We start from the raw sequence: 27,837 nt of genomic DNA, 5'->3' as shown, positions 1-27,837 counted from the left end.
GTTTGAAGAGCTCTGGTTCCTGTGTGAGTAGCAGAAAGAAAGGGGGGTACACAGGAGATGCAGACAAAACCAGGGTGAATGTTTGAATGAGGAACTAAGGTAGTGACCTTCATGATAATATGAAAGTCAGAAGGAAGGAAGGTTTGGGAGGAAAGAATGGGAAGTGTGAGAACCCTGGGGGACAATCAGTTCAAGATGATGGTGAGCTGGTGTTGGCTGGATATATAGATTAGGAAATCATCTGCAAAAAGTTAATAATTGAACTCCAGGACAGTTATGAGATCACCAGGTAAGAAAATAAGAAGATGAGGAGGCCCAGGACAGACCCTTGGGGCATCATCCATGGCTGAACCCACTAGGGTGTGGCTTGGCCTGAAGATGCAGCAAAGAAGATCGAGGGATGAGTGGTCAAATATAGAGGAGAAGCAGGAGAGAGCAGGAAAACGGGGGAATACACAGGTAAAGAGGGTATGCAAGAGTCAGAAGCTGCAGACAGCTTAATTAAAGATCAGGACTGAGAAAAGGTGATTATATCCTGCAATTAAGCAATATTCCCTTTAATTTTTTTTTAACAGCTCCATGGACTTACTACTGCTTTGAGAAGAAAATGTTTACATAACCTGACTACTGTGTAGTACCAGAAGTTTGTTTGTTTGTTGTTGGTAATATACATAATATTGATATTTCCAAAGAAAATCTTCATACTTGATTTCATTAATTGAACGGTACAATAAAACATATTAGTCACTATGTATATGGTTGTTTTTCTTTTCCTTTCCTTACAGTCACCTTCACAGCAGGCTTTGAGTCTATCGCACATAACTTCAGGTTTCTGCCTTTAGATGACTCTAATGGCTCTACCCAATCACTATTTTCCCATCTGTCTGAAAATAGGAAAGCTGCCTGTTTCATTCCTAACAGGCAGTCAAGATCACATGACCTAACTGGATCAACCCAATGGCAGTGGATAAACCAATTAGAATCAGAAAAAGAAATATCAAAAAAGGAAAGCAAAAATAACCCTGTAAATAATGACTTAGAACCAGAAGTATTTTAAACAGAAAATTTCAGCTGCACAGTAACAGTTTGGTGTGCATAGGAGCATGTCAGTCACTGCTTGGCCTGGCACCAGCACAGGTAAGAAGAAACATTGCAATTCAGAGATCATAAATAACTATGGAGAGAACAGTTACATTTGAATGATTAGGTCAGAGCCAGATTGCAAAATCTCTGGATTTTTGTAAACATAAGACAAAAATGTTAGAAAGGTGAAATAAGCTGTTGTTTCAAAGTTTGGAAATCATTTTTTGAAATTAAACTTTGAGTAAATATCTGAAGTTATAATTTAAAGAGTAGAGTGGATAAGAATGCTGGGCTTGGAATCAGGAAGAATTAAGTTCAGATCTGGCCTGGGACACTTACTAGCCCTGTGACTCTGGACAAGTCACTTAACCTCTTTGAGTCTCAGTTTCCTTATCTGTAAAAATGAGATAATAATAGCACTTACTTCTATTATTGTTGTGTGGATCAAATGAACCAATGATTTTAAAGTATTATGTAAACCTTAAAGCATCATATAAATGCTGGCTACTGCTACTACATGAACATTAAATAATTTTAACACAAACTCAAGAATGCTGGTCAAAGGCATAATAAATTAAAGAACACAAGTCGTGATAAAAGCAAAATCCTAATTTAACAGAACCTGAACCAACCTGAATGTAAATAGCTATTAAAGTTTTATCTACAAAGTAAAATAAAATTTAGGATATATATACAGAAATGGAAGAGAGGTCAAATTTTAGGCCAATGCTTTAGATATTAAGCTCATATATCTTCACTCTCTTAAACTATTCTGTAGTAAGTACTAACAAAGCATTTGTGACACTGTTAAAGTTTGCAAAGAATTGGTCAATGTGATTAAATCAGAAAGAAAACAATCTTTACGTTTACATAGATTTCAAACAAATCAAATGCAAATAACCCTGATTTCCTAATGTAAAACCTAATGTAAAAAGTTCCTTGATGAGCTGTGGTATATGAATGTAATGGAATACTATTGCTCCATAAGAAATGACAAGCAGGCAGACTTCAGAAAAACCTGCAAAGACTTACATGAACTGCTACTGAGTGAAGTGAGCAGAACCAGGAGAACACTGTACACAGTAACAACAACATTGTGTGATGACTGACTTTGATAACTTAGCTCTTCTCGGCAATGCAAGGATCTAAGACAACTCCAAAAGACTCATGATGGAGAATGCTATCCATATCCAGATAAAGAACTATAGAGTCTGAATGCAGACTGAAACATACTATTTTCTCTTTTTTTTTGTTGTGTTTTTTTTCCTTTCTTGTGGTTTTTCCTTTTTGTTCTGATTCTTCTTTCACAACATGACTAATGTGGAAACATGTTTAATGTATAGCCTACATCAGATTGCATGCCGTCTTGGGGAGGGAAAAATTAAGAATTCAAAATCTAATAAAAGTGAATCTTGAAAATTAAAAATAAATTTTTTTTAAAAAAAAAGGTCCTTAACGAAAAACTAAAACGAATGCTGTTGGCTGATTTATACATTAGGTTTATAAAGCACTTTCAAAGTCCCAAAAAAACCCCAAACCCTCACTGTGAAATGGGGGCTTCAACCCCACATTTCTAACGATGTCTAACGTACTTGCCTTCTGAGGTCCTCTTTAGCACCAGACCTATTGCATCATGCCTTCTATGGATTTCCCATAAAACACACATTTAGGTAAAATGTTAGAAGAAATAAGCATGAGAAGAGCAGTTACTATGCTACATTGTGTGTGTGTGGGGGGGAAGAACTCCTAGATTTTATGTCCTTGAAGGCATTTTGAGTTTAATTTGCCTCAAAAGAATGGAAGGTTAGCTAGCACCATAAACTGAAATTTCAGTTACTAGCTGTGTGAGAGATAAGTAAGTCATGTAACATGTCCAGGTCAGTTCTCCTTATTTGGAAGATATGGGGTTGAAATAGATGATTTTTAAGGTACTCTTTAATTCTGACTGGCTTATTCTGCGATCATTCTGAACCTAAGTTATTGTGCCAAGATGCACTATACAACTTTGAAAAGATACACAGAAGAAAAACTGTTTGAGAAATACAGCAAATTATTTAATGAAGAAATTATTTCCTAGTAGTTTGGCAGCATTCTTTTAAGATGATTACAAGCCTGAAGAAAATTAAAGGCGGGACAGAGAAACATTAGGGCTACACTGATGTCACAGATGGCTGGCATAAATGGGATCTTTATTAGCCATCATCCTTGAACTATGATACAAATGCCATTTGATCTACTTCTATGCCAACAAAGAACAGAGAATTGTGAACTTCTTTTTCCACTGTAGATTCCTATGATACTGTTTCTAATTCCTCAAGAGGAACTCTTTGTAATACATGAAATGATAAGAATGGGAAAAGCTGGAATATAAGTAAAATGTGAAGATAAGCAAGGAGGCTTAAATTTGTTAAGGCCAAAATACAAACCTTAATTTTAAGGGCTCCTTTTTGCTAATGACTAATATTTCCTTTCTTCTTGTAAAAACTACCACATACTTGATTTAAACATCATGTTGCATTTGCATTTTGCATGTTCACATGGAATTGGGTGTGTTTAAAAGAATCAAAGTGAAATTATTTTGCAAATGGGTAATACATTCAATAATACTACTGAATTATAATTTAAGACTGAGAATGATCTCAAATGATCACCTAATCTAACCTTACAAATGTAAAACTCTACTATAGCAGTTAATGAATAGAACAGCATTCTATCCTATCACTTAGTAGCTATTCCAGTGTTAAAACACACATTAGAAGATTTTCTTTACTGATATTCTTGCTGCTATGCAAGCACATATTTACCAGTTTTCTTTTTTCTTTTTCTCTGTAGGAAGACAGGAAGAAAAAAAAAATCCAGTATGCATCCTTCTTGTAACTGTCATATATTGGAAGACAATTAAGTTGTCAAGCATCGAGTATGGTGCACTTAAATGTTGGCTGAATCTAACTGATACCACATCCTCCTACAGACTAAATCCAATTCCTTTAAACTTTTCCCCATGTCATAGCCTTTACAGATTTGTGGTTCTTTTTTTTGAATGATCTGCAATTTCTTCATAGTCCAATCAGGAAGTACAGATCTGAACAACGTATTATATTCAGAACCTGATCAATATGAAGTATAGCAGAAAAAAATTTTCCCCACTAAAGTATCACGATACTCTTTATAATGCTCTTTAAAAAATTTTTACATTTAAACAATAAAATATACAAATTTAAATAATACATATCTAATAAAAAATTATTTAAAAAATTTCCCATGACATGTAAAATAAATTAACATTCGTTTTTAAAACCGAGTTCCCTTCCTCCCTCCCCATCTCCCCCCCACTATTGAGAAGGCAAGCAGTTTGATATAGGTTATACATGTATAGTTACGCAAAACACATCCCTAACAGTCATGCTGTGAGAGAAAGAAGACAAAAAAATTCAAGAAAAATAAAGGGAAAAAGTATGCTTCAATCTGTATTCAGACACCATCAGTTCTTTCCCTGGGGATGGATAGCATTTTTCTTTATAAGTCCTTCAGCATTGTCTTGGATCACTGTATTACTGAGAATAGGTAAGTCATTCACAGCTGATCATCTTACAATACTGCTGTTATTTTGTACACAGTACGTTTCACTTTGTATCAGCGCATACAAGTCTTTCCAGGTTTTTCTGAGAGCATCCTGCTCATCATTTCTCATAGTATAATAATATTCCACCATAATCACATATCATAACTTGCTTATCCATTCCCCAACTGATGGGCATCCCCCTCAGTTTCTCATTCTTTGCCTCTAGAAATGAGCTGCTGTAACTATTTTTGTACACATAGGTCCTTTTCCTTTTTTTAAAAATCTCTTTTGGGATACAGTCCTACCAGATCTAGTAGTGGTATTGTCAAAGGGTATGCATGGTTTTAGAGCCCTTTGAGCATAGTTCGAAACTGCTCTACCAAACGGTCAAATCAGTTCACAACTCCACCAATACATTAATGTCTCATTTTCCCCATATCCCCTCCAACATTTGTCATTTACATTTTCTGTCCTATCTAACAAGTATGTGGTAGTATCTCAGAATTGTTTTAAATTACATTTCTCCAATCAAGAGTGAGGTTAGAGTGTTTTTTTCATATGGCTATGGAGAGCTTTGATTACTTCACCTGAAAACTGACCATATTTTTTGATCATTTGTCAATTGGGAAATGGCTCTTATCCTATTCCCCCCTACCCTGTTTATTCTACCCTATCTCCTCATAATACTCTCTTGATTTTTAAAAATAAGAGGTTATATAATGCTAAGAAATAAAACCTTTTAACTGATGGTACAACATCAAAGACTTTTACTTAACTTAGGCTTCACCATTCTGAGGAACCTTTTTGTTGTACCTGTATCTAAGCAGTACTCATTTCAATTCTTATTGATATTAATCTATAAAATTAATTTTTAGTCCTTAAGAGCATAAACCTGTACTTGTTTCTGACAATATTCATTCAGACAGACCGTCACAATTTATTCCATTTATTTTTTCAATATAAGTTTAAAACACAGAAATTAAGACACTTAAGAACCAGATGGGCTTCTGGTTGAATCCTATTTATACACCCATAGTGCTCTCAAATTCTCCCCCAAATCTTTTCTGGTTACTCCAGATGGAAATGATTTTTCTCTCCTGTGAATGGCTGTAACAATTTGTTTGTATCAATCTTACTGCACTTACTATACTATCATTATGTACTTCATCTTCAACTAGTATGAAAGTTCTCTGCAGGAGATGGTGTCTCATTTAACCTTGTATTCCTGTCCTTGGGTCAAATAATATAGAGAATAAATACTTGTGGAATGAATCAAAGAAAATTGGCTGGTTACATTTACTTATGCAACTTCAGGTCTCTCCTTTTTCCTACAGACAAACTGCCCCCAAAACAAAAAAGAATGTTATAAATACAGTGCACCCATAAAATGAAGGTGTTATTATCTTAGATTTTTTCCACTAAGACTTACCTGTTCTGACTGGCAAAAGATGCCTGCTCTATAGGTAAGATGCTATCAGGCCATGGGGCAGTCTGGTTTGGGGGAGCTTGTTGTTGGCTATACTGTGGTCCTCCCATATTCATCTCTAATTCTGATGGTCCTACATAGAGAAAAGCAAGGGTCATCGTATGCAAGTGAACTTCTTGGACCAAAAAAAAAAAAAGGAAAAGATTGGGGGGGGGTGAGAGGAAAAAGAGAAATTCTTTGGAAGGAAACAAGATAATAAGGCATTTCCTCTGATAAAAAAAATATGTAGGAGATGACTATTCGAATCGTGGACTGTTGAAAATCTCTGGTTTTCTTCCTCCTTCCTCTCTCTGTCCACTTACTAACCATTTTATTTTCCATTAGGACCTATCATTAGGAGATGGAGATAGGCATGGCTAGGCCAAAGACCTGAAGTATTCATTTTATAACTTTCTAGAAGTCCTTGCCTACGGTTTAAAACTACAGAGATGTTGCTGTTGTAATGGAAAGATCAATGGGTATTCTGAGACAGAGAATCTGGGTTCAAATTCTATCTCTGTTTACTACATGTGTAGCAACTTTAGTTCAAATCATTCAAAGTTTCATGGCCTTAACTTCCTAGAACTGAAATAGATAATCCCCAAAGTCCCTCTAGAGCAAACGAAAATGAACTCTGCAGAACTTTGGGTTCTCTTGTCAAATGATTCTCAAAGTCAGTCTCTCTCTCTCTCTCTCTCTGTCACTGTTAGGCTCTTAACAATCTTGAAACATCTAATAATGCAGTATATGAAAAATACACGAACAGAAATGGATTTGTACCATGCTATGGTAGATGAGATACTGAAAAATGTAATATATGAACATACAATTAAAAAAGCTTGAAACTTTTAAGTCTGACTAGCATACATCATCTTATTACTAATTTATTTAACAACTGGCCAAATTCAACTATAGTGCTCATACTTTCTGTTTGGCCCTTAGAGCACCATCATCAAAGAATATTAATTTATTTATATAATCATCATTTGATATATTTATCTAAGGTAAATTATCCTACAAATAATTTAGACTTGGCGAGCACAGTTAAAAGAAAACCTCACACTCATTCTGTTAATTGCTACTCACACTAGCTTATCATGGGGAAGAGTACCTAAATGCAGCTATGGGCAAGCCTTGAACGTACTGAGAGAAATGTCACTCCCTTCAAGAAGTCACAGAAGACTGAGAGTGTCAGAAGCTAGCTTACCCATATTCATGACCTGAGACTGAAGCATCTGTCTTTGGCCAGGCTGGCTGCTAGGTCTCATAGGAATGCTGGCAGTTGGGTTACGAATCATACCTCCTTGGATTGGCCTATTCATGGCACTGGTTGTGGCGGGACAGGTGACCCTCACAGCGGAGCCCGGGGATCCCCATTCTCCTGATGGGATTGCAGGTCTGGAAGCATTTCCACCAATCATTCCTATGGTAAAGCCAAAGAAAGTAGAGAAATATATCTCTTGCTAACATCTTAACTCTTCACAAGGAAACTCTCAGTTTATAGAATTAGACCAATCTTTTCACATAAATGACTTGTATCCTTAGTTGTTTAGTTATGACTTGTGATCATTACAAATTTTGCATGAGATAGAGCTGCTGCTGCTGCTGCTGGTGGCTATAGTTTGGAAAAGCTATGAAAAATTGTTCCTATGTATACCCCACAACAGGTGCTGAGGGCGGTGTGGATAACCCTGACTTCCCTCCTCAGGAAGTGAATCACATTTATTGGCACACATATCAATGCTTCACTTTCCAAAAAGGGTTAGGATAAGACTAAGAACTAGGTGTTAACTAATAATGGATATTTTCTTATAAAGTGAAAACTCAAAGAATACTCTACAAAACCTAGGTTAAACACTGAAATATTAGCTTCTTTTTAAAAGCACTGAATCTATTCAATTCCACACTCTACCCAGGCAGTCTGTACAAGCTACAGGGAAATTACTTACAGGAACTTTCAGATATTTACTATAGTTCATTACAGTTAAAACCAGGGGAAGCCCTGCTATTGTTACAACTCTGAGCTACCTATTTACACCTGATTGAACATCTCTAGATGTAATATGGCATCATACTATATTTAGAGAAATTATCACTTTGGAACTAAGACATTAGAATTATTTTTATTACACATAAAAGAATACAAGATTTGACAAATGGGATCAAGTTCCTGATCAATCTGATCTAGCATTCTGCTTTCTGGCACTGGCCAAGTATTAGATATTTCAAAAGAAGGAGGAAATAACCCAAAATAAATTTGTTTTTGTTGTACACATATATGCAGGCTATGACAATCCACTGGAAAGTGTGATTAATTTTAAGAAGGAAAAAGAACAAACTAAAACCACTTTGGCTGATTTTTTAAAATACATAAAATGGAGATATTAATTTGTATTTACCTATTTCAATGCTATCTTAAGTCATATTTATTAGATTAAAAATGTAAATGGGGTTGTGCACACTTCAGTCAGCATCAGTTCATATAAGTCTTTCCAGGTTTTTCTGAAGTTTACTGGCTCATCATTTCTTACAGCACAGTAATACTCCATTACATTCATATACCACAACTTGTTCAGCTGTTCCTCAACTGATGGGCATCCCCTCAATTTCCAATTCTTTGTCACCACAAAAAGAGCTGCTATAAATATTTTTGTACATGTGGGTCCTTTTCCCATTTGTTTGATCTCTTTGGGATACAGACCTAGAAGTGCTATTGCTGGGTCAAAGGGTACGCACAGTTTATAGCCCTTTGGGCACAGTTCTGAATTGCTTTCCAGAATAGTTGGATCAGTTCACAACTCCTCCAATTTTCCCACATCTTCTGCAGCATTTATCATTTTCCTGTTTTGTCATGTTGGCCAATCTGATAGGTATGATGTGGCACCTCAGAGTCACTTTGATTTGCATTTCTCTAATCAACAGTGATTTAGAGCATTTTTTAATATAATTATAGATAGTTTTAATTTCTTCATCTGAAAACTGCCTGTTCATATCTTTGACCACTTATCAACTGGGGATGACTTACATTCTTATAAATTTGACTCAGTTCTCTATGTATTTTAGAAATGAAGCTTTTATCAGAGACACTGGTTGTAAAAATTCCTTCCCAGTTTTCTGCTTCCCTCCTAATCTTGGTCGCATTGGCTTTGTTCGCGCAAAAACTTTTCAATTTAACATAATCAAAATTATCCGTTTTGCATTTCACAATGTTCACTATCTCTTGTTTGATCGTAATTTCTTCCGCTCTCCATAAATCTGACAGGTAAACTAGTCCTCGCTCTCCCAGTCTGCTTATAGTATCCACTCTTCATTTCTGAAACATTTTTGTTGTTGTTGTTTTTGGCTAGGCAGTGGGGTAAAGTGACTTGCCCAGGGTCACACGCTAGTAAATGTCAAGTGTCTGAGACCAAATTTGAACTCAGGTCCTCTTGACTCTAGGACTAGTGCTTTATCCACTGTGCCACCTAGCTGCCCTGCACCCTTCATTTTTTAAACAATTCTTCATTGCTGATCATTCCTCATCAAAATGAAAAATTTAGGGACAATGGTGCATTGTTACAAATAACACGTCTAAATACCGCAATACGATAGCAAGAGCTAAAAGAACAGTTCTTGCTGTTGTTTTCAGTCCTAGACACATCAAAGAGGTTAGGGTAATGGCACAGACATTTCATGTTCTATTACATGCAAGTCCAAACTGGATGACTGAAATCTTAATATACATTTGATAACAAAGAAAATTAAGTCAGCAATAAAGGTTATATTTTTATACACTTTAAAAATGTTATGGTTGACTCTGATTTAACATTTTCAGTGTCCTGGCTGGGCTGTATGGGTTGTGAAGTTAGTTTAGTTCTTAACTTCTATTTTATAATTCCCTATACATAAGTTACTACTAATTATTAGGAAGGTTTAGGGATGTCACAGCCATTCACTGGGAACAAGCCATTGCCTGTTAGTTTCACATAGGTTCCAAGAACTACTATTTGAAAATAACCTTCTAGAATTTTAACTGTAATGGATAGGAAGCAATTACATTCACGTAATGGGATTAAAAATCATAGTACTGATTAGAGATTCCATTAAAATGTCAAATACAGCAAAATGATCAGTTAATAATAGTTTATTTTTTACCTTTTAACCACCATTCTTAGAATTCTAGAGATTTTCTGGCAGTTCAAGTATGTCTGACTGTTAAAATCTTCATGAAGAATTCATTTAAATTTTAAAAAAACCATGCATTTAATGTAGAATATAATGCCATAACCAGTAAGTTAAGTAATTCAGTGGAAAAAAATTGTGCATTTAAACCCTTACCTGTACTACTGTTCCCTAAATTTCCTTGGTTTCCTATCATCCCTTGATTACCCATCATTCCTGGCTGAGGTATCACTGAATATGGACTATTGTTTCTTATTGGCGGGAATGGTCCAGCACTTGTTGGGCTTTGCAATGTGATGTCAAGTGGTAAATTCTGGTTTGGCAATAACCTTCCCAGCTGTCCTGGTCGTGGGTTATTAAAAGCTAAGGAGAAAACAAATAAAACTGAAGTTAAAATAAGATAATGAAAACTGACAGTTACAGGAATGGATTAGACAAAACCTTCTCTAACAACAGATAAAAGACCAAAAACATACACACAGTGCCAAAAAGTAGAGCTTACCTATGACAATCTTACTTCCCTAATTTCCAGAGTGGCAAAAGTATGTGTATTTGACGACAGAGAAGCTTTACTTACCATTATTTTCTCTAAATGTTAAATCTCTATGATGAAATAATAATGTTTGGCTTCTCACTGTTAGTGTAATGATTATGTAGTAGAGTTCCAAAACTAATCTCTCTGTCTCTGTCTCTGTCTCTCTCTCTCTCATACACACACACACACCTGTAACATAAGTGTAAATCTTAAATGCCCACAGATTTGGCATAGAAGAGTTTTTTTAACGTGGCACCTAAAGAAATGACTTTAAATGAGACGTGGCTATCACTAGGTTGAAAACATATGAAGGATTTAGATTTTAATTGGCTTACTAAAAGAAACACTGAGATGAAATGCCATTTAATTTACTGAATTCAGTCACAATATTAATTAATTTCAAGGCGTAACCTGAGAATATTTGTCTAGTTAACTATCAAGCATTTATTAGGTGTTTATTATGTGGAAAATGCTATATTTGGCATAGCACTGCATTTTCTCACAGAGCTTGCTAGTGATCTGCCAACAGTTTGATTTATTGGCTCAGTATGGACAGCAATGCCTGATAATTCAGGGTGGCATATAAACGTGAGAGTCTGGCTACCAGAATTCACAAAATTAATTGAACTACTTCATAATATGCAGGAATATTATGATAAAGGAGGTATACATTATTAACAACCATTAGTACAAACAGAATTTTTACAATGATCATTGTTGAGAAAATAAATTATTAATATTTAAGCATGGTTTCACTATTTGTGAAATGAGAATGGTTCACTTCTTCCTATTGTTCTTTAGTTAATTACTGCTTTAACATCTCTATAGTACTTCTTATGTGTAGAGAAGAGGCCAGGAGTTCCCAGAATGATGATTCCTTGCAGTCCTTTATTTCCCTTTTCATTAAACATTACAAACTACTTGGAAAAAACTATCCTTAAGTTCACTTTTTGGGCATTTCTCGAGATTTTTCACCCTGAAATTCTTATAACCTGTTAGCCGCTCCCCCCCACCGAAAAGAGAGAGATACCATGGTTCCCCAGCTCTCCAGAAGGTGATAGGAACCATAAATTTTCTTTTCAGAAATAATCAGGTCTCACTTGAGTGATGGTTTACTAAATGAAACTTTCAAATAACCTACCTGGTAGTTGTAATCTGGTATCCTGCTCCCCCACCTACGAAGTATAACTACATGGCTCCTTGTCAATATGTAGTTGTAGGGATAAAGGTACCAAGTTTATACAATACAACAATACAATGATACACTGACGTTATCTATCACCTGTCCATGAATTCCAGCCCTTGTCATTCTTAACATAAGTCATATAAAGCTAAGCTCTTCAGCACCTCAAAGTAACTAAGAAAATTTTACATAGGAACAGAATATTTCAGATTTTAGATTAAACAGATGAGAAAAAAATCATATGGATACTTACTTTACCAAGTAATTTAGATTTATACAAAGGTTATATAATACATAAAACTGATCCAAGAATGGGTTTCTAATTCTAAGCTAATTATTTTAATTTAGGAAAATATTATAAACTAAATGTTTTAGGCAGGAATTTTATTTTTAATGAGAATATTTCACTTGTTCAATTCAACATGACAAACTCCTCCACCTTCAATTCTGATGGTTTTAGTCACTATCAATCAGTGCTAACATAACATAAAATGTTACATAAAAATATGCAACATAAAAACACAAACAAAACATAACATAAAAAAATTAACTTTCAAAGATTCTGTCAATGTAGTATAAAGTGAACTACAGATGTGATAATTATCTCATAAGTGATTTAATTTAGATAGTCTAAATAGAAAATTTAGTAGCTTATTTATATTGGTGAATTTATTTCTTCTTTCCTTCATCCCAGAAGAGATGAAGAGAATACAATTAACTAGAACTAATTTCAAATTGCTGTTTTTAATGATTAAGCACAGTAGATGGTGCTGTCTGATCACAGGAAATCTGAGACAACTAAGTCTTCATAATCCTAAGAGCACTGTTGTTATAACTATTTCTGATGACATTTCTCAGCTTGAACAGAGATGGACCAAACTCACTGCTTTGTGAAATCCGCAATGCTGGTTTCTGGGCTCCAACAGGTGCAACAGGGCTGTTTTCAGCTGTGAGTTGCATGAGGTCATTGATGATGGCTTGCTTGTCAACTGATCCAGCCGGGGCACCTGGCCGTGTGTCTGGGAAAAGCTGTGGTAATTGACTGTTTTGCAAATCATCCAAAATCTCTTCCAAGTTGTCCAGCTCACTGCCAGGCTGTATTAACAATCAGCAGAATTTATCCAATACCACTCCAAAAAAACCCATGATAGTACTATAAAATATACACCCACCCACAAGGAATAGATACACAAAGGATTCAGATTTATACATATAATGTATCGAGAGTACACACCAAAACATTTGTGCCAAAACAAATGCTCCCTTCTGAATACTTTCTCTTTCATAGGTTTTGGCATACTATTCTCTCTTGGTTCTGCTCTTATCTGTCTGTTCATTCCTTCTTAAGACTCCTTTGTTGGATCACCAACCATATCACACCCTCCTAACTGTGGGTGTAACCCAAGAGTCTTTCCCTTCCAGGGCTCAGGACCTCTACGCCACTTCCACATCATTCAATCCCAACTTCCCCTCATTTTTCACTGCCCGTCTATATGCTGTCTTCCCCCTATTAAAAGTTTTAGATCAAAAAAGACCTTGCTTGTATTTCTCTCTCTAATGCTTAGCATAGTGTCTGGAATATACTAAGCACTTACTTAAATGCTCTATTTATCTACTTTTTCTATGCTCTTTCACTAGATGAACATATCAATGCCAAAAGTAAAATTATCATGCTGATAACCTCCCGATCTACATTTGTAGCTCTTAGGTTTTTTCCTAAGCACCAATTTCTCATCATTTACTGCCTGTTAGTCAATCAAACTGGATGTTCACAGAAGTTATCTTAAATTCAACACTTCCAATTTACCCTTAGAACCTTCCCATTTCTGTCATAAGTTCTGGACAAAGCAGCAGGCATCCAGTGTTATAGTCTGGGCCTCAATTCCTCACTGTCACTACACCTGTCCAATCAGCTGCCAAATCTTGCCATTTTTATCTTCACATCTTTCATACCCAAGAATGAGTAAGCTGACCAATTTAAATAATGCGCTGAATTACCTAATTAGACTGTCTTGTCACTCTCATATAACCACCACTTTAATTCAAGCTCTCATACTCTCCCTGGACTATTGTAATAGCCTCCTAACTTACCTGACTTCCTCAAATTTCTCTTTACTCCATCCTACATACCCAACCCAGGTGATTTTCCTCAAGTACAAATCTGACCATGTCCCCTCTCGTCCTCAGGGCTCCTTGTCAACTCCAGGATAAAATATACACTCCTTTGTTTGGCTTTACAACTTGGCCTCCAAATACCTTTCCAGCCTCACTGTTCATTATTATACTTCTCAAACTCTACAATCTACAATACCTGCCTTTTTGCTGGACAAACATGGCCTTCCATCACCCTCCTTCCCAGTTTTTCTACACTGCTGTCTCCCATGCTTAGACTTCACTACATTTAAAACTCAGCTCAAGAATCACCCCCCACATGAAGCCTTTCCTGTTCCCAACTGCCAATAACCCATTCTATATAAAGTTGTACATACTTATTAATCAATAGAATTAAATGAAAATATATCTTGTACATTTTTAAAGAATCTAAATGAAAATCACTTATGTGGAATAAGAGAAAATGCATAATAAACTTGCTTTAACACAAGAAGCCTACAGAACATGTCAAATCTGGAGGAAAATCTGTTTTAAAGTTAGAGGGATTAACATTTAAAAAATCTGTTTTCATTAATTAAATCTTAATCAGTAAGAAAGTAATAATGCTTCGAGTAAAATCTGTAAAGATTCTGTTAATTTTGAATGCTTTTATATTTATTTGGAGTGGGGGGAGACTTTAATATTAGTTATACTTTAGAGAAGTAATTCTATATAATTAGTTTATAGCTGAAGAAGATAGATTTTATTTCTTTAAATTTTTTTCTTCATTGTCTGACTCTATACCCTTGCACAAGATAGCCCCTAGCCTAGAACATTTTCTTCTCTTACTTCTGCCCCTTATAATCCACTGATTTCTTTAAGCTCTAGCTCAAGAGTCAACACAAGGCCCGTTAACAGTGCTCTTCCTCTCCCAAATCACTCTGTAGTCAACTTTTCTATCTACATGTTATGCCTTCCCAATAAAATGTAAGCTCTTTAAGGCAGGGAGGACTGATCATCTTGCCTGGATATAAGAGGAACTCAAGTTCTACTTCCACCCCTCATTAACTCTGACTAACCCTCTGACATGATGAGGGAAATTGCAATCTTTATTGATTTAGTTTATCTACTTTAAAATGTAGTGATTTTAAAACTATTTCCCAAGGTTGATGTTAGAGAAAATACTAATCCAATATTCTTTTAATTAAAAACTTTTTTCTAATATTTTTCACCAAAGAAAATATTTTTCAATTGCAGTTTTTTCAATATTTTATACCAAAAGAAAGACATTATTTTGTTATCTGAGTAATTCCACTGACTTCAAGGTTACTAGCTGAACAGTCTTGTTTTGGTTTTAGGCAATTGGGGTTAAGTGACTTACCGAGGGTCACACAGCTAGTAAGTGTCAAGTGTTTGGTCTGAGGCCATATTTGAAGTCAAATCCTCCTGACTTCAGGGCTGGTGCTCTATCCACTGTACCAGCTGATCCTGAACATTTTTTTTTCCAGTTTGAGTGGCACTTTCTACTTGTGCTTTCAATTTCAAATGACAAAAGAGAGTTAGGGATTCTTGTACAAAGAACAGCAAGGAGGGACGGGGCAGAGACAGATTTGTGGTTCAAGATCACTCGGACAACTGAGTGGAGGATAGACTGGACTACAGAGAGACACTGCCAACAGTCTAGATATGAGGCAATGAGGGCTTGCACCAGGGTGGTGGCAGTGTCTGGGGGTGTGGGTGGGAGTAGGGATGAGAATCTACAAGAGATGTCAAAGTATAAAGGATGGGACTTGACAACAGATTGGATCCCCCGGGGATGAGGAGTGTGAGGAGGATTCAAGGATAACCCCTGAGTTGTGAGACTGGGTGACTGGGAGGATGGTGATAGCCTACAGAGTAATAAGAAGGTTAAGAAGACGGGAGGGTTGGGAGGAAAAGACAGAGTTCAATTTAACATGTCCTAAAGGCAGTTTAAGATGGCAGCATGGAGATAGGAGTAACTTGGATAAAGATCCAGGAAAAGAGACTAAGACGTAAGAGGACAAACAGGAGAGAGCATAGTGTTACAAAACCCTAGAGAGAAGAGAGTACCAAAGAGAAGGGGGTGATCAACAGTGTTAAAAGCTGAAAAGAGGTCAAGAAGGATGAAAGCTGAGAAAAGGTCATTAGATTTGTGATAAAGAGATCACTGATAACTTTAGAGAGACAGGGAGAACGCAGATTAGGTTGAATAATGAAGTCAGAAATCAGACTGCAGGGAATCAGAAGAGAATGAAGAAAAAAAAGGAAGCAGAGGCACCAACCCTAGATAGCTTTCTCAACGAAAAGCCCCAAAAAGGAAGAGAAATATGGGATGACAGCTAGTAGTGATGGATGGATTTAGGGTTTGGTGGTTTTTTGTGTTTTTTTTTTTAAAGCATAGGCATCTTTGTACGTAGTAGGGAAGCAATCAGCAGAGAAGGAGAGACTGAAGATTAGTAAGAAAGCACAGATGATAGAGTGGGTATTTTACTGGAGTAGAAAGGGTTCATTTGTGCCTGTAGAGGGGTTGGCCTTGCCAAAAGAAAAGCCATCTCTTCATGTGAGACAGGGACGATGGAGGTGATTGTGGAAGAAGGCATTTGAGTGATGCAAAATGAGGTGAGAAAAAGGAGCCTTTGGGAAAACATTTTCAGTTTCTTCTGAAACATGAGGCAAGGTTCTTGGTTGGGGGGATGAAATGAGTCATTTAAGGACAGGTAAAAAGATTGCCTTGCTGCATTAAAGACCCAACTGAGATTAAATAACATAAATTTGTAGTGGACCAAGTCAGATACTTTTGTTTTCAACAGCTTTGTTTAGTAGTACATGAAAAGGAGAGAAGGCAGCAGATGCAGCAGGTGGAGGTAGAGTAATCTGAGGTTAAGGTTTGTCAGGGCAAGATTGGTGACAGGATAAGGGATGAAGGAGACATGAGAGAAGAGAGAGAGGGAGAAGTGTAAAAGTGGTTCATCAAAGGGTTAAGGTGGGGAAGGGAGGAGAGCATAGCCAATGCAGGGGTAATGGCCTAGGAAAGATTCAAAAGATAAAGGGATTGGAGGTACCAGTGACAACAAAGAATACAGGTAGGGGTGGTAAGGCAAAGTGAAAGGTACAATTACAGAGATTATCTAACTTCTTGTGGAACTGAATCTATCCATCAGTTAGTGCTTTTTAGACTTATATTGAATACATTCTGGATAAACTCTAAGACCTGTACAAGCTACATTATGTTTAAGGAATACATTTACTTTCATTAACTGGTAATTTAGATTTTCTCAAGGACAGTATAAATTTTTATTGTATCCCTACTGTATGCTTTAAGATTAGTAATAAAGATTATGCAGAAGTTCCTTTATAAGCAATTTTTAGGGATGTACATAGTTCTAACATATTTTTCCAAATTATACACATAATATATTAATAAATGCTCTTGCTCAAGCTTACACTGAGGAGGGAGAGGTAATAATTTGCCCCGAGAAAGTTCTGCACTATCAAGGAGCAGAAACATTCCTAAATGATCACTTTCATGTCAATAACAAAAATAATAATAATGACAATAAAGCATATCATAAGCACTTAATGAACATTTTCTTTTTCCTTCCTTCTTTCCTTTTTTAAAAAACATTTCTTCCTCCATCCTCAAGGACACTTTTAATGTATTAAGTAAATGAATACTGGAGCTACCCTTTCCCACATCATTTCACACAAAAAGGATTAGACCAAAACTACTCTGGCAGATACCTATTCCAACTTCAAAAACTAATGATGGAATTCAACACCATTCCTCTATAATCTATTTCTAAATTTAACAAGCCTAAATGATAGATCAACGGATAAGTATGCATACTTTAACAAATTTAGATGGTTTTAATATGAGTTTCACTGTTTTTTTCTTCCATTGCCTTCTAAATGATTTTAATGAATAAAATTAACCATTTGTTTTGGACAATTATAGAAATGTTTATACTCCTAAAATAGATCAGTTATAATCAAGTAAAATTTTTAAAAAGTTTACTTGGTCATTTGCTATTTTAAGATTGAATCAACTAAGCCAGTTCAACTTTGAGTCAACTCTACATATTTCTAGAAATAATGGAATCATATTTAGTGTTATGAAAGAAAACTCATGTGGCACTCTAGTTGCTACACCTCAAAAAGTACATAAGTATATAAATAGCTTCTTTAGGGATTATAATTTACAGACAGAAATTATGCTCAGCAAGTTCACAACCTGAAAAGTTAAAAATGAGATTTACTATTACAGGTAATATATAGCTGTCGGTTTTTTCTTCCCTCTGGTGATGTTTTGTATAAACATTCTAAATTGGCAGCTAATTCATGTCAAAATAGCTTCATCTATGAAAGTGCAGGTTTTTTTTTCCTGGGTCCTGTTTACTTTCAAACTATTTTAACATTCATTATTTAACATGACTTCCTGGAGAAGATGAAGTTAGCTATATTAAAGATTTGTTAATTCACCACTGTAAGATGGCAGAAATATTTTAAAAATGTTTAAACTGCACCCCAAGATTTTAGTCCTAGTCTTCACCCATTTTTTTGCTAGATCATGATTTCTGTAGGACACCACAGATGGATTATTCTTCCTTAAAAATGCTTTGCAAAGTTGCTTAAAACATTTGCTTAGGCATATATTTGAATGCTCAAATTATCTACATCATTTTGAGAAGTTAGATGATCATGCTATTTCAGGAAGAAAATGAATAAAGACTATTACTTGTAAAATAAAAGTTCTACAAAATTAAAATTGGACTTAATTCTTTTTAATTTTCCTCTTTTTGTGTTTCTGAGGATTTGTCATGTATCAAATCAGCTTATTCTTTGAAGTAAAGTAAATTTACTTTGAAAGTAAAGAGAATTCTCAATTTTAATAGCACACATACCAAAGGGATGAATCGCAAAAACAGCCTTTCAAAGCATTTTGAACAAAGATAATTTTAACACAGTCTTACTCAAGTCAATATTTGTCTAAATGATACACCTAGAACTTCCTATTTTCTTTGTGAAAAATTTAGAATAGTAACATTTTGATACGTAGCCAACTTATGTGAAAAAATTCATTCTTCTTGGGGTTTTTTTTCTGTAATTCTTCCTCTATTAAAATTGCTACCACATGAACTTAATGGAGCTCAGTCATATTTCATTGTGAAAATAGATGAATAAATAGAATGTCAAGTAGGCAAATACACTGGAAATAGTTTCTGCTATTTAACAAATGTTTCCCGTGAGTTTCAAAACCCTGTAAAAGCACATGTTGCTTAAGTACTCTACCTAGTACAAGAATGCTATTTTTAGTACGATGGCATACATCAGAACACTTCCTCTTCAGGAAAAGTTAAGCGTCCGGGTATGTGTGTCTATGTGTGCGCTCAAGCAAGCGCATGTGTATATACACCCACATACTCAAAAACTTAATGGCTCCTCTTTCTCCATTAAAATAACAAGAAATTTTTTATGTACAGTCTCACGAGGAATTTGCTCTACATTAGTTAAAATGGGACACAGAACACAGCATGAGAGAAAAAGACCTATGGTCTTAATCTGAGAGGAGAACTTTTATTATAACTTCCCTTGAACAAGGTCTCCACAACAGTACTGAGGCCATTACCACCCCGTGCTGCCTATACTTTGATCATCATCCTTAACTTCTTCATTCATATTGTCTTCCTCCTTTAGAATGTAAAATCCTTGTGGGCAGGGATCGTTTATATTTATGTATAATATTATTAGAAATATAAAACAATTAGAAACTACATGTACCTTTAAGACATTTAAAATTTTTCCTTTTTTCCCCTCAACTTAGAAAACTAGTTTCTTGCCTGAAACTTAAGAGTAATTATACATTCTACATTTAAACATTTAAACACAATACTATTACTTCCCTTATCCTGGAAACCCTCTGGACCACTGGGCTCAACGTAAAAATAAATTTTATTCATGGAAAGAGGCAGCACATTGCCATAGGCCTTACGAATCATGATAGTCTTGCTCTCCCATACATTCTAGTGAAGCCATTTTTATCCATATGGTTTTGCACTTCAGCTCATCTGCTATTCTGTCTATTAACTTTTCACTGGGAGTGTAACTCTCAGTCATTACTTCCAGTCTAGCTATATTTATGGGGTTCAGAATATTAGCTGTATAGAAAACTATATTACTATCTAAGTTAAAAGATTAATCACTGAAGAAATTAGTATAATTTGGCTCAGTTTCTTTCCTGAAGGATATGAAGGACTGAAAAACTATAGTTACCCCTTAGGAAAGGCAGCAGCTGTCAAGACTTATTGGAGTGAAAGAAATTTTAAAAAACCCTAAGAAAATGCTTTGCTGTGAGTGCTTGAAACTGTGGGATGGCACAAAGCTCTAATAGCATGTTTGGCCTCTGCTTCCATGATTATTGCTTTCAATCTGAGAACTGCCTATGCTGACAAAGCACAGTTATGAAATCCTGGGGCAGTGATTTAAGGTTATAGTCAGACTATGAAGCTTATACTCTCTCCTCTATACCCCATCTAGTATGGAAAAAGACTGAAATACCCTCATGCAAAGTAAATTCTAAAAACAAATTATTGAAAACATTTATGTAGTAGTAAGGTTATACTATAAAACAGCTAAACACCACTATACAATCTCCTAACCAATCAGGACTTAAGGAAGATTTGAAGGGGCAATTTACAGGGATTAATGACCAGCAGGGAGAGCTGATGGTACAGGGTGAAGTCTCGGATCATTAACCCCAGCCAGTCATTAATTCCCCAGGAAATGCCCTGTGCCAAGGTCATTATTGTAGTGCTAGCCTATTTTTTTAAATAAAGAAAAACATTAAATGGTTTACTTTTTCTTGTGGTGTTATTATCCTCTCAGAGCACTGCAGGAAGATGATTTTGAATGGCATCACTTTGGCTACTTTTTCCAGAGATTACAGCTTTCGACACCATAAAATAGCTAATCAAATCCTCTCATTCAGTTTTACATGTAAATGTATTGTACCAATAATTTATAGGTAGCCTTAGTATATAATTCTCTAATTAAACAACTCACTCTGTTTTTAAAAGTTTATCAAGAATGATGTAAGGAATAAGCTTCAGCAATGCAACACTTAACTTGTCCCCAATTGAGTACCTACCTCACTCAACACAACTGCTGTTCCAAATCTTCTCTTTGCTCCTCCCACCTCCAAAAATACATCCTCTTCCCCTAGCCTTTCAGCTGATGTTTGTCTTTGTATTTCACTGAGGACACTAGGGGCATCTGCCCCGAGTTCATCCTTTACCTCCTTCTCATCACACAACCCTACTACTCTCGTCTTCTTTATTCCAGCCTCTAAAGAAGTGTCTTCTAGCTTTCTCGCAAAGGTTGAAGCCTTTAATATGTACCCTCGATCCTGTCCCCTTCTGATTCTCTACTATACTGTCTCCAATATCATTCCTTCTCTGTGGGCTTCAACCTCTCTTCATCAACCAGTTCCTTACCTGCTGCCTATAAACCTTAAAAGAAATTAAATACACCTTTCTTGCCAAATTCCTTGAAAAAACTGTTGACAATCCACGTTCTTTACTTTCACTCTTACTCTCTTTTACACTCCCTGCAGTTTAGCTACCAAGTTTATCACTCAATTGACCTTGCTCTCTCCTAGTCACCAATGATCTTGTAATTGTCAAATCTATAGGACTTTTCTTAATGCTTTGACTCTGTGTCATTTAACACTGCTAACTCTTCCCTCTTCTTTGAGTTTTCATGATACTTCTCTCTCTTGGTTCTCCTGCTGTCTTTATGACCTTAGACTCTTTTGCTGGATCATCATCCACATCGTGCCTCTTAACTACTGGCATCCCTTAAGATTTTTCCCAGGACCCTCTTCTCTTTTTTTAAATATACTTTTATAGTTGGTGATCTCATTAAGTCCTCCACATAAAATTATCATCTCTATAGAAATGATTTTATATATTCAGATGACAGGTCTACAGATCCATTTTTAATCTTTCTCCAGAGCTCCTATCCTACATCACCAAAAATGCCCAATGGGATATTTCCAGTGGGATGTCTCATAGGTATGGCAACTCAATAGGTCCCCAATCCAGTTCACTATCAATCCTCAATCTCCCCCACTCATTCCTCTTCTAAGCTTGCCTCCTACCACTGAAGATAATACTATCCTCCCAGTTGCAATCTCTGTGTTACCCTCATCACCTCATTCTTAGTCAGTGTACACATCCAATCAGTTTGCTAATCTTACTATTTCTATGTCTACAATGTTTTGATTTTACAAAGCTCTCTTTCTCTGTAATCACACAGCTACCATTCTAGTTCATGTTCTGATCAACTATAATCCGTGATATTGTAACAGCCTCCTAACTGATCTCCTTGCCTTTACACATCTGCCAGTGATTTTCCCAAAAGGAAGGTCTGGCCTTGTTGCACTGCACTCCCACTATTCCCAAATCAACTCTAGTGGCACTCTATTATCTCTAAGATTTTTGGTATTTAAAGCTCTTCGTGACCTGGCCTCATCCTATCTTTCCAGTATTCTTACATCATGGTCCTCCCCCAATGGTACCAGATATTCTTGCCATTTTGGCTCTCATTCTTTCTCATACACAACACTTCATGCGTGTCCCATCTCTGTACCTTTGTACTAGCTGTACAAAGGCTAACCTTAATAATTACTCACCCAGATGACATTTGTATCATCACTGTAGAAAGCACATCTTAAAACCAAATCATAACATTTAGGACAAATATCAAAAACTCTTCTTTGAGAAGCCTTACCTGTTCATTAGGCTCAAAAGTCATCTCTTCCTTCTCTGCTTTCATAGCTATCAATTTTGTGCCACTGGCAGGATCTGTTTTACTGTCCAGTCGCTCGAGTTTTGGGGTTATTTCTGGTAAACCAATATCTTTAGTATCATCTTTGTCTAGCAAATATCGAAGTAGTGCATTCTCTTTCTTCTTGGGGCTCACTGGTTCCTGTTTGATAGTCACTTCTGAACCAGGACCTGTGCTGCTGGACTCTTGGTTCAGCTCTTTACCTGTGGCTTCTGCTGTAAGTTTTGCTAAGTCCACAGGAGAACTGCTGTCCTGCAAAAGTCTGTGCAAAATTTTATGCTTCTCCTTGAGTGAGGTTCCATGTGTTGATACAGAACCAGCCAAGCCACCTGTGGAGTCCTTATTAGTTTCTCCTATGGAGCCTGACAGAGGTGAAGGCTCCATTTGATCAGACTTGGTGGTCAAGAGCTGCAAGAGCTTTGTCTGTCCTTTGCTGTCATGGAGTCTGTTAGGTCCATCAGACCTTTCAGCACTGATGACCTGGGGTATGTTGGTATCATTATTTTCTTTCTGTTCTCCAGAATGGCAGCTGCTCTCCGCTTGTCCAGTTGTACCTTCAGATGGCTCCCCATAAAGTCCAAAGCAATCTTTAGAGTCCAGGCTTCCCATTTTACTTAGTGAAGGAGGATTCATATTCACAGGGGAATTTTGCAAATTACCCATTTTTAGGTCAGGTGAAGCCAACGATGACCCTAAAGAAACTCCATGCCCCTCACTGAGGGCTTGTAGTGCATTTAGGGAACTGTTGGTATAACTATGGCTATTTCCTGTGCTGCTGCAAACACCCACAGGTGAATGTAAGCTTCCTGCTGGGGAAAACTGACTGGGTGGAATTCGAGGACTTCCTGCCACTCCAGGGCTCATACGATGCCTTGGCGAAAGCATGGAGTTTGGCTGTCCTGGATTCATGCCAGGGCTGCTTTGTGAGGGACTATTCATTTTGAGTGCATAGTTACTACCCTGAGGAGTCGATGCCTGCATGCTTGACACATGGTTCATTCCCCCTGAACCACCAAACCTGCTCACTGGCATGCCCATTTGTTCCTTTGGGCCATTTATGGCAAAATTTATATTGCTACTGATGGTCATGTCCTGACCTGGATTCCCGCTGCACATGGCCTGATGGGCAGGGCTGCTAGAACTAATTGGGTTCAATGGTTTCCCCATAGCTTGTCCAGTCAGATCCTGATTCATTACACACACGTTCTGTTCTCTGTTTAATGAGCAAAGACACAACATATTAGTTAAAAGGAAAAAACACATCTGGCAGGTTATTATTAATAATGTTTTAAAATGATGTGGGGGTTTTTTTCCTTGAAAAGAACAGGCTAACATTTAAAAGACAAGAGGATGCTTTTGATGAAAGCCACCTACAATTATCAACATGAGTGAACATGCAGAATTTGGGACCAATAGCTACGTTTTTCAGTAGAACTAATTAATATGTCTGTGGTTTAAGACCTTGAAGGGAATACGCAGAGAATGAAACAACCATCTGTTTTACATCACAGACATTATATAAAATAGTCAAAAGTTTAAACACTTACGTTATATATTTCTCCCATTAAACAGGCTGCTATCATCAATAATTTAAAAATGATGCAAGTAAGTATACATTTTACAGTACAACTATACCCAGCTATTCGTTAGAAATTCTAATTCCTCAGAAGAGATAGCCAATAGCTTAGAGATTTCTCTGGTGTTTGAGCATTAGGCTCATAGCAAAAAGCAAATTTCAAAAACAACAACAACAAAAAACCTTGGCCCTGAGCTGGTAGAAAACCAAACCCTTCCAAGTACTAGAGCCAAGAAAGCTACTGAAACACGTTCAGAATGAGACTATCTAGTCAATAACCCTATTCTAAACATTCTTCCCCCTGTACAAGTCAAAGCTTGAGTGCAACAGACAGACAACATAGAAACTGCGCTTCAAAAGAACAGTTCATTTTGCAAGTTTTCCCCACTGCCTTAGACAGCCTTCAATCCCCCCCCAACTTGTTTCACAAGCAGGTTTTCTAAGCTAGATGGTTTCTCAAGCTGCAGAGCTTGTGTTTAAAGCTTTGGCAGCCCTTCTTGAGTAACCAAATGTATTCACCAATCCAAATAAAACACATCTAACAAATTGTCAAACAGCAGCTTTCATTTAGGTGGGTGCAATTTGGCACATCTGTAATCACTTTAAGATGTTTTCAGTTTTACATCGGCTTTATTGTTAACTGGCAAAAAGGATTTCCTGAATAAAATTTTTTCCTAAATAAAAAACAAATAATTGAGAAAAGTGTTAGAGCAGGACCCTTTAATGATACCACATTATGTACCTTCTCTAGCTTCCAGAAAAGCTCTCTAACACACACAAAGAAATCTATGTAAGCTGGAATTTCAGCAACGTTTTTGTTTCTAGAAGAGTCTGTAATATTAAGGTCCATTCTTTTGACTTTCACTTTAGACTATGAAGTGTTTGTAATCCCTTGGGTTAAGAGCCAATGCCATGAAATTCCTTTAGAAGGTCCTTTCTATGAATGTCAATTGGGAATTTATTGGTGCAAGCATATAGAAAGCAGTACCAACACTGTCTGCTTCAATATACTGCTTTGCCTGTTATCCGATTGTGAACTGGAGAAATTTCTTTTTCTAATTTAACGGGTGCTCATGTTATAGCAAAGTCAATTTCTGTGGGTCAAGTTCCTTTAGGGGGATTAAAAGAACACTTCAGGACTTCAAAAGAGCCCCAATTTCATCAGTATGGGTATTCTTTTGCTAAAATGGATGGAAAATACTTAACATCTTAGTAAAAAATAAAATTAAGAAGACAAATGCAAAATTGAAGACTTTAAGGTAAAAAGAAATCCCTGACAGCAAACGTGGAAAGATATTCCTCATATGAATTAAATATCTTAACAAATGAATTTTACTTTGTTACGCTATGTTGCTGATCAGCAGATGTGTCTATTAAACTAGACAAGCACTAAGACGACTTTCTTCTTTGCAACACCTCTCATTAACTTGGGAAGGAAGGGCAATTCTTAGAACAAAGATTACCTGTGAAGCATATGCAAGGATATTACAAGCTGAGGTTCATTAGTAGTCTGGGAACGAATGAGCTTGCTCTTCGTTTGGGCAGCAACGAGAGTGCCATCAGACAAGGAAAAACGGTAGATCTGACTGAATGCCAGTCCTTGTCTCAGCACTGTAAGCGGGCAAGCAAACAAGAAGTAGATTTAGAAAAGGAAAAGAGAACAATACATATGTGACATTAACACACTCATCTTGAGTAGGGAATCTTTCAGTCTTTGTATTTTCTAGACTGCTAGCACCTAGCATAGTGCCTGGTACATAGGTCATTAATAACTACTTAATGATCAATTTAAAACTTGAGCTTGAAATAATGCTATAAAAGTGATATATATATATATATATATATATATTGTATATAAAAAGTGCTATTTAAAATAACATTTTAAAAAGGAAGTTTATCTAGTGTGCTAACAAATGACAGTATCTTACATTTCAAGCACAATAAGAAGAATGAAATAATTTTAGCTGCCCTATATGGTAGAATGAGTCTGTGTTTTATGAAGGAGCTTATAAGCACTTCTTTCCTACAAAATCTTATTTATCATCATCATTATTATTATTACTTAAAATCTAGGTCTCCGTATCTTACTCAGGATAGAAGTTCAGGGGCTATTCACAGGCCCAATCCCTCTACCGATCAGCACAGAAATTTTGACCTATTCCATTTTCTACTTGGGACACTTTGCCCCTCCTCACAAAACTTGTTCTCACCAATCCTACCCCCACTCTCAATCCCCAAAGGGCATCACTATATCAATGCTGAACTTAGCTTGGACACCCAAAAGGCCTAGCCCACAGAAGCTCAGAAACCAAGAGATCCACTAGGCTCAGCTTCTGAAGTACCTGGTAATACAGGTATATGCCCCATGCTTAACTAAAAACTTCCTTAGGCTAAACATAAAAAAAACTTTCCCCACTGATTTTTCCCTTTTGAAAAATGTAAAGTTTCACAACTTTCATCCATGACTGGATCAGAAAGTATTTTCTGGTCCCTCATTTTTGTTGTTTTGGCCTTTGTGTTCCAAAGCAAATAGTAATCTACTAGTCTTTAAAATGACTGGAATTAGGTATGGATGGTACTTCAAGGGCAGAGAGTAAAAACAAAACAAAACAAAACAAAACACTTTTATCTTGATTATTCCCTAGCTTCTAGAATACCTCTTGGCATAGGTTTAGTCATTTTAAGTTGTGTCTGACTCTTTGTGACCCCATTTGGGGTTTTCTTGGTAAGATACTGGAGTGGTTTACCATTTTCTTCTCTAATTCCTGGCATATAGTAGGCACTTATTAAGTGCTTGTTGATTAACTAATTTAATAGCAAGTTCTTTTAATTCATAACAGCCCCTATTTTTGCCCATGCTAAGTATTATTTTTGTAGTTAGAAGATGAGGAAGCAAAAAATTAAATATTTATAAGAACCTCTTCAGAAGAAAAGAATAAATCTAATTAGAAAGCTATTAAAATGGGGGGGAAACTATTATGGTACATAAATATTTATTTTTACCTTCAAACTCTTAATCTAGTGCTTTTACCATCATGATAAATATTTTTTTAAAAAAGCTCTATACTAGTAAGCTCTTTCAAAATAATTTTGGGATAGACTTTTGCAGTTTTTGGTTTTTTAACGATGATAGCTAAAGAAAAAAGTATATTTCAGTCCAGAATACCACCTATCTTTACCACCTGGTCTTTTGTTACTTTTCAGAGACTGGTCTTATTTTTTCACAAATATTTATTATCTAGTTCAGATTACATGGATCAAATGATGAAGAGAGGGAGAAACCCAAGCATATTTACAAAACAACAATACTGTCTTA

The 27,837-nt window shown here is 36.2% G+C and overlaps 1 protein-coding gene across 1 annotated transcript in view; it reads right to left on the bottom strand.

The window, feature by feature from the left end:
* The window catches only part of NCOA2 (nuclear receptor coactivator 2), a 302,914-nt gene that overhangs the window by 34,963 nt on the left and 240,114 nt on the right, over positions 1–27,837 (bottom strand). Inside the window, 6 exon segments of the mRNA XM_021002193.2 lie at positions 6,075–6,204; positions 7,318–7,533; positions 10,428–10,634; positions 12,874–13,084; positions 22,889–24,158; positions 25,985–26,132. Coding sequence (XP_020857852.1) covers positions 6,075–6,204; positions 7,318–7,533; positions 10,428–10,634; positions 12,874–13,084; positions 22,889–24,158; positions 25,985–26,132 — 2,182 coding nt within the window.

The sequence above is a fragment of the Phascolarctos cinereus genome, unplaced genomic scaffold, assembly GCF_003287225.1.
Source record: "Phascolarctos cinereus isolate Bilbo 61053 unplaced genomic scaffold, phaCin_HiC Scaffold_4;HRSCAF=312, whole genome shotgun sequence".
NCBI lineage: Eukaryota > Metazoa > Chordata > Mammalia > Diprotodontia > Phascolarctidae > Phascolarctos > Phascolarctos cinereus.
This window is presented reverse-complemented; position numbering and strand designations above follow the sequence as displayed.